Source organism: Papio anubis, chromosome 10 (assembly GCF_008728515.1).
Source record: "Papio anubis isolate 15944 chromosome 10, Panubis1.0, whole genome shotgun sequence".
NCBI classification, from domain to species: domain Eukaryota; kingdom Metazoa; phylum Chordata; class Mammalia; order Primates; family Cercopithecidae; genus Papio; species Papio anubis.
The window spans coordinates 42,837,676-42,850,096 of record NC_044985.1 but is presented as its reverse complement, the minus strand read 5'-3'; the positions used below and the strand labels follow the sequence as shown (position 1 = coordinate 42,850,096).

Below are 12,421 nucleotides of genomic sequence, written 5' to 3'. Positions count from 1 at the left end.
GTAAATATATTTAAGTCTAGGTGGATATGAATGAAAACTCAAACTATTTTTTTTTTTTGAGACAGAGTTTCGTTCTTGTTGCCCAAGCTGGGGTACAATGGCGCGATCCTTGGCTCACTGCAACCTTTGCCTGCTGGGTTCAAGCGATTCTCCTGCCTCAGTCTTCCAAGCAATTGGGATTACAGGTGCCCGCCACCAGACTCGGCTTTTTTTTTTTTTTTTTTTTTTTAAAGAGACGGGGTTCACCATGTTGGCCAGGCTGGTCCTGATCTCAGGTGATCCACCCATCTCTGCCTCCCAAAGTGCTAGGATTACACACGTAAGCCACCACACCCGGCCAGACTCAAACTACTTTTTAACTTCTTAATTCTATTTCTGGAATGCTAACCTAGGGCATAATCAAAAATAAGAGGGAAGAAAGGAGAGACAGGAAGTAGTACATCGCCTTAAGATCTTATTTAATAGCTACCAACACTCAGTGAGAAGACACTCATTTTTTATAGCTAAGGAAGGCAGGCATGGAGAATTAAAATATATTTCATGCACAGAAAAATACACAATCAATGGAGGATTTGAATCCAGATCTGTAAGGCACCAAGACATGACAGGTTGTTCTGTTTGTAAGTAATTTAGAAACAACTTAAAAATCCAACAAGGGTATAGTGAAGTACATGATAATTTGCCTCCTAGGAGGTTTGCACAACCATGGAAAATGAAAATGATACTTTTCTAAGGCTTCTAACAGCTTGGTAAAATGCCTGTGACGAGTAAAAACCCAGACAAGAATTTCTAGAGAAAAAGATGGTTGGTATATTATTTAAAATGCGGCAGAAATAAAAAGTGAACTGTTCTTGTCTGGGGGTTGAAATTTTCTCCCTTTATAATTACGGCAAAAATACATCAATTGGGAGTGGGGGAAGAAATGCTACCATTTTTCGAGGCCCAACCCACCATCACTATTTTTTAAAATCACCTCCCCAGGCCCCTCTACTGCCACTGGAAGCTTCTGCCTCTTGTGAGGTCCACAAGAAGTGTGCCTCCCTCTCGCATGTCACTTCCTGCCTCCCCTGACCTGTGTAGGAAGCCCTGAGAGCAGGGTCCTCATTCCAGGAATTCCTGTGTCTGCCACAGTACTTTGCACATAACTGCATATAACAAAAACTGTTGCTGAACTGAATCCAGTAGCTTCCTTCCAACATTGTTCTATATCCTCTCAATTGAATGAAACTCAAATACTACAGGGGTCTTGGGAAAATGCCAACAACTCGCACCACCCTAGGAGTGGGTGCTTCCTTAAATTCTGTACCCTTGGTGCCTCTCATGCCTCCACCTAGTCCAGGGTCCTGCCTCAGGGGATGTCCCCACACCTGCTTTTAAGAACACAGTGGCATTCAGGAGCCTATAGGCACCCACCCTAGCTCTGGCCTAGGCTACGTAACGTCAAGGCCCACCAATACCCAAAATGAAGTGAAGCTTAATGAAGACTACAGTCCAGTCACTTTAGCCTCCAACCCAGTAACAACCTACAGTCCTGATGGAGTCTTTCAATTTGTTTTTATGTCTCTACAAACCCAACTATAGCCAGTCTTCCTAGAAAATGACTGGACTTTCCCTAGAAAGTAATCTGACTTGGCTAGAAATGTCATAGCACACGTTTCACCTAGCTATTATGGTCTGGCTAAATAAGGAAACATTTAGCCAGACCATATGGATGTTAGTTTATTGCCCCAAACCAGATTCAAAAGATAACAAACCTTCAACCAGCGTTACTGAAGAAAATAATAAGAACCCCAACATGAACAGCAGCCAGGCCTATCAGGTGGATGTTCAGTCAATATTCACAGGGAGGAAAGTGGCTGTGAGGCTCGCAGGGCTCACCAATGCTTGTTCGCCTCTTCATTCTGGATCCCAGCATCTGGTCAAATGCCTAAGGGGTCAGCTGAGCAGCCTGCCAGCTCTGTTACTAGAGCAGGGGGCAATTCTGGCTCACAGAGAGCAGAAGCCACTCAAGACAGCAGAGACACAGGCCAAAGCCAGGGCCAAGTGGAAGCTGAGGGCTTGCCATACATATATCTGAAAGCATCTGCACCCTCAAACTTTCTGACCTCTCACGCTATTACGAGGCCACACAGCAGACAGGCTTCCCTCCCCATCCCACTGTGATAACAGTGGCCCAGGCAGCAAGGAGAACTGCAACCCAGCCTGGTCCAGTCAGCCACACAGAGCTCACCGACGAAGGGTGAGGGGTGTGGAGCAAGGAGGCTAGATTGGATCATGGTGCTTCCTCTGGGCTCACAGATACACCTGATCCCTGGGACAAATCACTCCATGTTCAAGGAGTGGTGGGGGAGTGGAGGTGCTGAGGACCCATGACAGTTAGCAGACACACAGGGAACACCCTTTAGAGAAGCCCCCTGTTCCTGGGAGCTGATCTCACATGTTCCCATGCATGACCCTGCAGAAGCTGGGTGGGGGAGGGGACGGGGCTCCATGAGAGAATGGACAGCAAGGAAGGACCACATAGGCACCACCCAGTTTCCCTTTTATCCACATGTACCATCCATAAGGGAGTACTAGCAATTACAAGGCAGCTTCTGTGTAGAGAATTCCCCATTGCCCATCCTTCTGCCAAAAAGGAGGAAAAATAAGAAAACAAAGCAGTAACACTGAATTAGTCGTTCTGGATTGCCTTTCCATTGAGACACGTGCATCACATTTAAATCCTTTCCCCAAGTGCACACGAGATTCCCGGCAAAGAGCTGACAGAAAGCGCCTGTCATACCTGGGCTCACACAGGAAGGCCGTGTTTTCCCCATCTGCTCTCCAAACAAGCCACTCCCTGAAGGATGGGTGGCAGAACATGCGGGTTTTGTCTCGCCTCTTAATGAGGAAGCAGGAGAGGGCGTCCATCCTTTGCTGAAAGTCTTCCCATCCCTGCTCCCCCTGGATGTGGCCGGCATTAATAGCCTGAAAGATCTGCTCGTCTGTCATGGGGTGGAGGGATGCGAGGGCCACGTTGAGAATCGGAAGTGCCCTCTCAAAGGCGGACTGGGTCATGAACTTCATGTTGCACTGCAGCAAATAGAGCTCAGAAAGAGACACGGGCACCACCTTGTAGCTGGCGCTCTTAATGACCAAGTGGCCTCTCTGGAAGAGGTCCAGGGTGAGCTTGAGGTACAGGTAAGAGCCCAGGCTCCGCAGCACCAGGTGGCTGCTCACTTTTCCAATGAGCGTGGCATCAGCCTTGCCATTCAGGGAGATGTTGCTGAGGATGTCCTGGCTGCTGTGCACCCTGTGCTGGACATAGGCATGCAGGTCGCTGTGGATGTCTTTGTTGTCTGGGAAGTCATCTAAGGAAAGCTTGACAAACGGCAGTGCACTTATTATTTCCTGGGGGAAAAAAACAAAAACCCACAGTGTCACTCTACAGAGAGTCCTTTTTTATTTTAGCAGCATTTTAAACCAGATTCACTAGTTTTCTTTCAAGGAGGATTTTCATGGATTACAGGGACTCATTGTTTTGTATTAAAATGTGTAATAGGATAAGGTGAAGATAAAAAGCTTATGTGAAAGAAATCCTAATGGGAGATGGAATCAGTAAATGCTCTCCCAAGGCCCTCATCTGAGGACCCTGAGCCTAGCGAGCAGAATAAGAGCCCTGTGTAGACAGCGGCAGCGAGGCCAGGGCCAGTAAGGGCAGTGAGACTCTGCAGGTGACCTGATACCCATAATCCTTACACTGTGCAACTGCTTATATAACAAGGACAAACACCAACCAACACTACATCTAAGAACATGGCCAGACACCAAGATAAAAGGCATCCTTCTTTATGCATCAAACACTGGGGCTATGTAACCCAACCAGGAAATCTGAGACGGTCCCTGGGCTGTCTCTCAACGACAGCACATCTTAACAAAGCTGCCTACTTTGGTACAGCATGTTATTTTATTAATTGCTTTCTTAAAGTAAACTTTTAAATTGAAGTCTAACATATGAACATATGATTTGTGCACAAATCACAATTGCACAGTGTCACTAATTTTCGCTAAGAATACCTGTGTAACCAGCACCCAGAAACAAAACATACTCAGCTCCCAGAAGCCCCGTGTGCCCTTCCCATCTCTTCCCCATTCCAAAGATTAAGCACATCTGACGCCTAACAGCAAAGAGTTTTGCCTTTTTAAAAAGACTTCCCGCTGTTGTTTCTGAAGTATTTAAATGCATGTGCTCATTTAATCTAACAATATAGATAAAGAGGGCAGAATACAATCACTCCCATTTTACATGGATGCTATCTGAAGCTCTGAAAACTTACACAGCTGAGAAGAAGAGGAACGTAAGGTTCCTGGTTCCTATGCTCTACTGATTGTGAAATTGTGCTTACTGTGTAAAAAAAGACTGAAAAATATACAAATTGAATGTCCAAAAAACACTCATCAAGTTCAACTGAGGTATAATTTCAGTTTTTATAATGAAAAAATTCCAAATGCTGTTTTTAAATAAATATCATAAAAGGGCAAAAATCAAAACCTAATGTCTAAAAGTCTTTACTGAAACACGATAGGTATAGAAGGAGTCAATGGTTAAGATACAATTTCAGGATTCAAGTGAGAAGGAAGATGGAGGGGAAAAAAAATCACCCTACCGCTCGCTGCAAATGTTACCTCATGTTTAAGTTTTACGAAAAAATAGACTTCTGAGAATAGGCCTTAAAAATCTTTCACCTTCAGCTGGGCACAGTGGCTTGCGCCTGTAATCCCAGCACTTTGGGAGGCTGAGGCGGGTGGATCACCTGATGTCAGGAGTTGGAGACCAGCCTGGCCAACATGGTGAAAATCCATCTCTACTAAAAATACAAAAATTAGCCAGGCATGGTGGTGGCTGCCTGTAATCCCAGCTACTCGGGAGGCTGAGGCAGGAGAATCACTTGAACCCGGGAGGCAGATGCTGCAGTGAGCCAAGATCATGCCACTGTACTCCATCCTAGGCAACAGAGCAAGACTCTATCTCCAAAAAAAAAAAAAAAAAAAAAAACTTTCACCTTCATTTTTCCCTCCAAAAAAAACACAAAGCCCCACAGCAAACCCATGCAAATAACTACCAGCAGGAGTAGGTTTAAACTCTGGCAGGCCTCTTGGCCCCACACACTCCATGACGGTAACCAGGGCTAGATGCCACCATTTGAAAATGTGCAATTCGATGCCAACAGGAAACTTACCTGACATCTTGATAAATATGCCTTGAGCTAAAAAGGTCAGAGTTTCACCCATGTGGGGCTCTCTGGACTAATTTTTCAAATTCTTAACATAGTTTCTAATTCAAGCAGCTGAATGGTTTACAACAGTTTTATGTTATTAATATTTATCACTGTAAAATTGGAATATAGGGACTTGGAGAAAGATTTGAGAATTCTTTGTTACCTGAAAATTTGCTCTTACAGTCACAATCAACTTCAACCAGGCAGGAAATTTAGAAATAATTTTGGTAATAAATGAAGAAAGTGTATCTCCATAATCAGGTTTATGAAACTCAGCTTCATTTAAGCCATCTATCAAAATAATGTATTCTTCTTCAGGAATTTTCTGCTCTACAGGATAAAATAATTTTTTCAAATTAAGAAATTATACATTTCTCTAAGACAGCAACACCCAGTGTATTTTAGTGCCCAGTTTAATGTTAGAAACTAAAAAGGTTTACATATGGCACAAGAAACAGTTTTCACAGAAGCATATTTTCTATTAAATTTATAGTGAAAACTGGAGCACAGAGCCAAAAGAAAACCAATTCTCACAAAACAAACATATTGCATGACACACGTTAGCAGAATCTCACTCATGTATATAATACAGTTAGCTCTTCATAAACCATTGTCACTGGGGTGAGCTACACAAAGATAATGAACACATAACAGACTCCCAATCCGGAAAGGTCACTAGGTCCCCCATGAGAGCTCCTTAGTGGATTCCAGGGAAAGGAAACTGACACCCTCGCTGCCCCCAACCCAGGGCAAAGTGCTTGGCCCAAGCCACACAACCACACAGTGTGAGAGCTCCACACTACTGACTCCTCCAACAGGGCTCTTCTCCGCGAGCCGGAATCTGGTTTTCTATTTATTAGTGCTGATTTTCTGCCCAGGAAATAGAGAAGAAATGATGACATATCTGTTTTCTATCCCTCTAGCACCTTCCAGCAGAGGGGCCATGTGGGCAGATAAACAAGCTCAAAAGGTGAGGAGGTGAGGGGAGAGAAGATGGGAAACTGAAGGGACCATCAGGTCACTGATACCTTGTTGGGGACAAAAAATTAAAACGGAAACCTTTAGAAGTCACTTTAAGGTTTCAATTCAACTGAGCAGAGGCCCTGACAAATATATATTCTGGAAAATTCCTCCAAATAATCCACTTATTCCCTCAGATACTTAGGAGTGCAAAATACGCAACAGTCTTCTGTGGTGCAAGTCATCTAAATAGCCCACAGTTACAAACTACTTTGGAACCGCTCAGTCATCACATTCATTCTTATCAGGGTGCTCCTTTTAACACTATACCACAGGGGTGGTGTAGGAGGGACCTCATGGGGCTGGTTCTGAGAAAGAGGAGCGGATGGGCACTGACGCTTCCACATTCTCTCCCTGCTCCAGCTCACTTCTACCCCAGGGCCCTGCTGACCACCTGCCTTCTGGGGACCACCTGTGTATGCTGTACCACTACTGAGAGGGGCTGTAGGTAGCTGCTATGAGGTACCATTTCTCAGGTTTGTGAGTGGCTCCAGCACTCCCCTCTTGAAAGCTGCCACCGGGTCCTGCACACAGGATCGGAGACTCAGCATGCTCTGTAGTTGGGGCTCCTTTATCAGAAGGTCTCTGTAGGCGGCCAGCTGATGGGACCGGCAGAGCAAAGCTGCGATGCTGTGCACAAACTCGGGCACCAGGCAAGTGTATGTGTTGTCAGCCTGGCAGTAGTGGTAGGCCACCACCTAGGGGGAAGCAGAACTGTCAGCGTCACCTCACCCTCTTCACACAGCTCCTTCTGCGATCTCAAACAGGAACACAACTCTGCTCGTCCGCTGATAACAAGATACATAGCATCTATTGCCCAAGACTGGGTCATTTGTTAGCATAATTGTTCCATTTATTCCTTCCTTCCCTTGTGTGGTTTGCAAACCTTTAACTGCATCCACAAAATCCATCTTGATTAGCATAAAAATCAGCACGTTACTTTGTATTGAATATAAGCAAACAGCATTCATAAAATGTAAAATTTACCCTGGCTTAGAGCAGCTCCAAGCCATCCTAATATTCTCAACATCAAAAAGTGCCATCTTCACTAGGCTTCTGTTCTCAAGAGCAGCAGCACCTCTTTAGGAAACCCTTTTGCTGATCCCAAAAGGCAGATGATAAAGCCAGAGGCTGTGAGACCGGGGCTGCAGAGTCACAGCAGCTCCTTCTCCTGGTCCGGAGGGTCAAGACGTTGGCCCCTCCCCACACCTGCACTGCATCAAGGGACACTGTGGAGAAGTTCAATAGGGACGCTGTCTGAAGAATGAAACCCGAAATCACCAAATCTCTGCCCATCATGTGGAGAGACAAGTTGGAGGAGAGAGGGAGCTGCCTGGGTACTGAGAGGAAAAGGAATCGTCCTGTTCCAAGGGACCTGCAGCATCAGCAGGCTGCTTGTGAGAGGGACGCCAGGAAACGGCCAGACACAGAAGTGTTGGGAATGGGAGGCATGCAGTAGATAGAAGAAAAATCCAATACTTTTCCAAAGAAGGATGATAGGAGAAACACAAGTACAAGGTAAGGAAGGCAAAGAAGAGCAAAACACTTGTGCCAAGAGATACATGTTTTTTGGAAGTATCTGCCTTGCTGCTGTCCCACTGGACACGGCAAGACCCTGCAGGAAGTAGGACAAGAACCACTAGCCACAGTTCATCACTGAGGGCACCAGACACTGAGGTTAGATGCCTTGCCAACCTGACACAGATAGTCAAGGATGTGGGATTAGATCCCAAGTCTGCAGACTCTTTAAAAGACAAGTGGCAAAAGTAAATGTGCAACAGCTTTCCTCTGGCCAACCTAGAGCTGCCATGAGACTTTTGGTTTAGATTAAATTTATCGTCAACACTCAGAGGAAAGCTGGCTGCTCTCCAACTCTCACCTGGACAGAAATTAGCAGGGATACATGTGAGGATCCTGTAAGCTTGTGCAAACCATCATGAGATGTCCAGTACCACAGTCTTGCACGGCGTTTCACAAAAGCAGCTTTGCTTTTTTTTCCATGACCCAACAGTGGGTCATGAAATCTATTTATTTAATTATTTACTTTTATTTTTTATTTTTTTGAGATGAAGTCTTGCTCTGTTGCTTGGGTTGGAGTGCAGCTGCACAATCTTGGCTCACTGCAACCTTCGTCTCCTGGGTTCAAGCGATTCTCCTGCCTCAGCTTCCCTAGTAGCTGGGATTACAGGTGCCCGGCACCACGCCCAGCTAATTTTTGTATTTTTAGTAGAGACGAGGTTTCAATATGTTGGCCAGGCTGGTCTCGAACTCCTGACCACTGGAGTGATCTGTACGCCTCAGCTTCCCAAAGTGCTGGGATTACAGGCATGAAATCAATTTAGAGCCATAATTTTTTAAAAATAAACTCAGGAATACTAGAGTATATTATAGAATATAAGAATAAATATAGTTCTAAAATGCTTTAGTTATGTGGGCGATTAAGTGTGAGTGATCACTAGTGTAAGATGTCTCTCTTATGTGGGTCACAGTCAATGGAATTTGAAAATCACTGTAAGCAGGGATGGCTTTGAAGCCTGCACTACATCACTCATCTCAAATTACCCACCCATGACCAGAGGACTGTTCTGAACCAGTGGTCAGAAGCATCAGGGCTGACGGTCCCAAGAGCAGTCATCATCCAGGAAGGAGAAGGGACAGGGATCTGGTGCAGAACAGGATTCTATTCAGCTGCTCTCACCAACCTCCCCGCAGGGTCTCCTCACAATGTGTCCCCATGGCTGCTGGCTCCAGCAGCTCTCCAGCTCCACTGACTCACACCACCACTGGCCAGGGAAACTTAAGCAGCCCACTAGAAGCAAGGGAAGTAACTGCTTTAATGCAGGAGTGCGGCTGGTGAGCCAGTGATGGGTGCTGAGCAGAAGAAAAACTTCAGAAAGACCTTGATGATCATGAATTTAAGAAGGGAAAGCCAGCCAAGGAAGGCTGTATTACAAGTTCACGAGAAACCTCAGTCACAAAGCCGAGGGAACCAAAGGTCTCAGGCAGTAGAGTGCAGGGGAAGAGGTCTGGGTCAAGTCAGAAGCTCCCAATTTCCTGCTCACATACCAAATTAAGAAGAGCACATGGAGGTAAGCATGGATTTGTGGCGAGTGCACGTGCTACCTTCTGCTGCCTTGAGGAACTCTCAACCCATTGTTTAACATGGATCAAGTCCACTGCCCATGTCTTAAGACAGATACTGTCATTCATACTTTTACTTGGATAACTTAATCACTATTTCATCAAAAGCTATACTTTATCATTAAGCAGTTGTCTCTGTTTTAAGCTCCCCTTTCCAATTTACTTCTCAGAGACCAAACTAGCAAATCTCTCTATCTGGAAGGCTCCCATAAAACAAGAGAGCTTACCTTAGAAGCAAGATATTTCACTGCATCCTCTCTTGGTCTCTGGTTTTCAGCACTGACAGACCCAAGAGGTGTTTTAGCTGTGCTGGAAGCACTTGTGGAAGAACTCGGTGAAAGCAGCGGGGTGAAAGGAAGATCCTGAGTGGGGTCAGAAGCTGCAGAGAAAGACCCATTTCATTATGTACATCATAGTAGGAGCAGGGTGGGGTGTTGACTATATTTCTTGATTCGCCCCAGGGCATATCTTAATAAGTAAGGAGTGAACATGGTCCAAAATTCAGAGGTCCACATGACAGCACAGGTTCGCCTCCCTGGAGAACAGCCATCTACTGTTTCCAGCTTCCTCTATTAAATTTTTTTTTTTAGACGGAGTCTTGCTCTGGTGCCCAGGCTGGAGTACAGTGGCACCATCTTGGCTCACTGCAACTTCAACCTCTCGAGTTCAAGTGATTCTCCTGCCTCAGCCTCCCGAATAGCTGGGATTACAGGCGCCCACCACCACGCCCAGATAATTTTTGTATTTTTAGTAGAGATAGGGTTTTACCATGTTGGTCGGGCTGGTCTTGATCTCCTGACCTTAGGCGATCCAGCCACCTCAGCCTCCCAAAGTGCTGGGATTACAGGCATGAGCCACCGTCCCTGGCATTTTAAAATTTTTTTTGAGACAGGCTCTCACTGTGTCGTCCAGGCTACAGTGCAGTGGCACAATCCCAGCTCACTGCAGTCTCGATTTACTGGGCTCAAGCAATCCTCCCACCTCAGCCTCCTGAGTAGCTGGGACAAAAGGCGTGCACCACTATGACTGGCTAGTTTTTTGTAGAGACGAGGTCTCCCTATGTTGCCCAGGCTGCTCTCAAACTCCTGGGCTCAAGTAATCCTCCCACCTCGGCCTTCCAAAGTGTTGGTATTACAGATATGAGCCACTGTGCCTGACCTATTAAATTCTTTTGGGTCTTAAAAATCTCACATGATTCACTTGTTCACCATGTTTAGAGTGAGTTTATTGCATATGAAATAAACAGTAAATAGTCAAACATTTGGCTACTCTGTCCTATGTCTTAATAATTTTGGAAAATCCAATACAGAAGACGAAGGCTGTGCCAAACAGGTTCTAATGTGCCAAAAGAACTCCACATTAGACTCCATCTGAGCTTGTTCTGCCAGGAGCCCAACTCCTTGCTCTCAGGGCCCCAAATTCTCCAGAGCACTTGATCAGGCCTCACTGGCCCAACTCTGCCTGTATCTAAAGGAAGAAGGGGTTACAGTTCAGGAGGACATCAGGGAACACTGGTCTCGCCCCAGCTTATAGCTGAATACACATCATGACAGAGGGACGTATTCAAATAGTTTACTTCACACGATTGCAAACATGATATAGTAGCTGCAACAACTTGAAGAAAATTGGTATTTTATGTCTATGTGAACAGCAATTTCCTCCATCTATCTTTTTTTTTTTTTTTTTTTTTTTGAGACGGAGTCTCGCTCTGTCGCCCAGGCTGGAGTGCAGTGGCCGGATCTCAGCTCACTGCAAGCTCCGCCTCCCGGGTTTTTACGCCATTCTCCTGCCTCAGCCTCCCAAGTAGCTGGGACTACAGGCGCCTGCCACCTCGCCCGGCTAGTTTTTTGTATTTTTAGTAGAGACGGGGTTTCACCATGTTAGCCAGGATGGTCTCGATCTCCTGATCTTGTGATCCGCCCGTCTCGGCCTCCCAAAGTGCTGGGATTACAGGCTTGAGCCACCGCGTCCGGCCTTCCTCCATCTATCTTATGTTAATAAACTACACATGTAATTAAACACACACATACTTTTAGGTGATGAACTCGGGCTGTTGGAAGCAATCTGCCTCATGCGGCTTCCGTGGCAGCTCAGGGCCACCAACTTGGAAATGATTGCCGTCTTCCCAAATCCCACATTGCCAACCACCACCGCGCCTCTGTTTTCTGCCAGTTCTGTGTTCCTCAGGTTTTCTTCTATCTGGTGAAAGAGCCAATCCCGTCCCACAAACACAGAGTCTGTTGTTATGCTTGGTACTTCAAACAACAAGGGTTTCAACAAAATGTCTTGTGGCTTGTAGGGAGCAAATCGTGCTTCAAAAGAAAAAAAGAAACATTATTTTAGAAAAATGTCATAATTTTATAAACTAAGAAACTCAAATATCATTGCTTATGTGTTACATTAAATCCTTAGCTTTACCCCCACTAGGATCTGTCTGTAAGCATTTCCAATCTGGTTCTGTTAATACTTCTGTAATACCTCAATTATCATACCCTGTTGGACCAACAGGACACTACAGAGTCTCCTATTGAAATTACTTTCTAGTCTGGTCATGGCTTTGAGTTATTCTCAGGACTCAAGGACAAAGAGGATTACAGAAAGCCATGTAAGGGGCCAAATCGTGTCTCATGGGTTTTTCTGGAACTGCATTTAAGTCGTGCTTCTTCCCTGCTATATGAATAAAATAGAAACATGTTTTCCCTAGAAATAGGGCTCTGCTCTCATCCAGGTGTGATGATACTTTGCCCGTACGGTGAGGCTGCTGTGTACCTCACACAACTGTGTTACAGGCAGACAGAGAACATGGCCAATACAGTCCAAGGGATTTTTTCTTTTTCTTTTCTTTTCTTTTTTTTTTTTTTTTGAGACAGTTTCACTCTTGTTGCACAGGCTGGAGTGCAATGGCATGATCTCAGCTCACTGCAACCTCCGCCTCTTGGGTTCAAGTGATTCTCCTACCTCAGCCTCCCAAGTAGCTGTGATTACAGGCACCTGCCACCATG

General features: G+C 45.4%; 1 protein-coding gene across 6 annotated transcripts in view; it reads right to left on the bottom strand.

The window, feature by feature from the left end:
- The window catches only part of TANC1 (tetratricopeptide repeat, ankyrin repeat and coiled-coil containing 1), a 135,651-nt gene that overhangs the window by 50,713 nt on the left and 72,517 nt on the right, over positions 1 to 12,421 (bottom strand). For all 6 annotated transcript variants that reach the window (XM_031651286.1, XM_031651281.1, XM_031651282.1 and 3 more), the window contains 5 exons: positions 11,450 to 11,731; positions 9,647 to 9,798; positions 6,745 to 6,976; positions 5,422 to 5,588; positions 2,783 to 3,390 (listed from right to left, as the gene is read on the bottom strand). In XM_031651286.1, the coding sequence (XP_031507146.1) occupies positions 2,783 to 3,390; positions 5,422 to 5,588; positions 6,745 to 6,976; positions 9,647 to 9,798; positions 11,450 to 11,731 (1,441 nt within the window). The remainder of the gene's footprint in view (positions 1 to 2,782; positions 3,391 to 5,421; positions 5,589 to 6,744; positions 6,977 to 9,646; positions 9,799 to 11,449; positions 11,732 to 12,421) is intronic.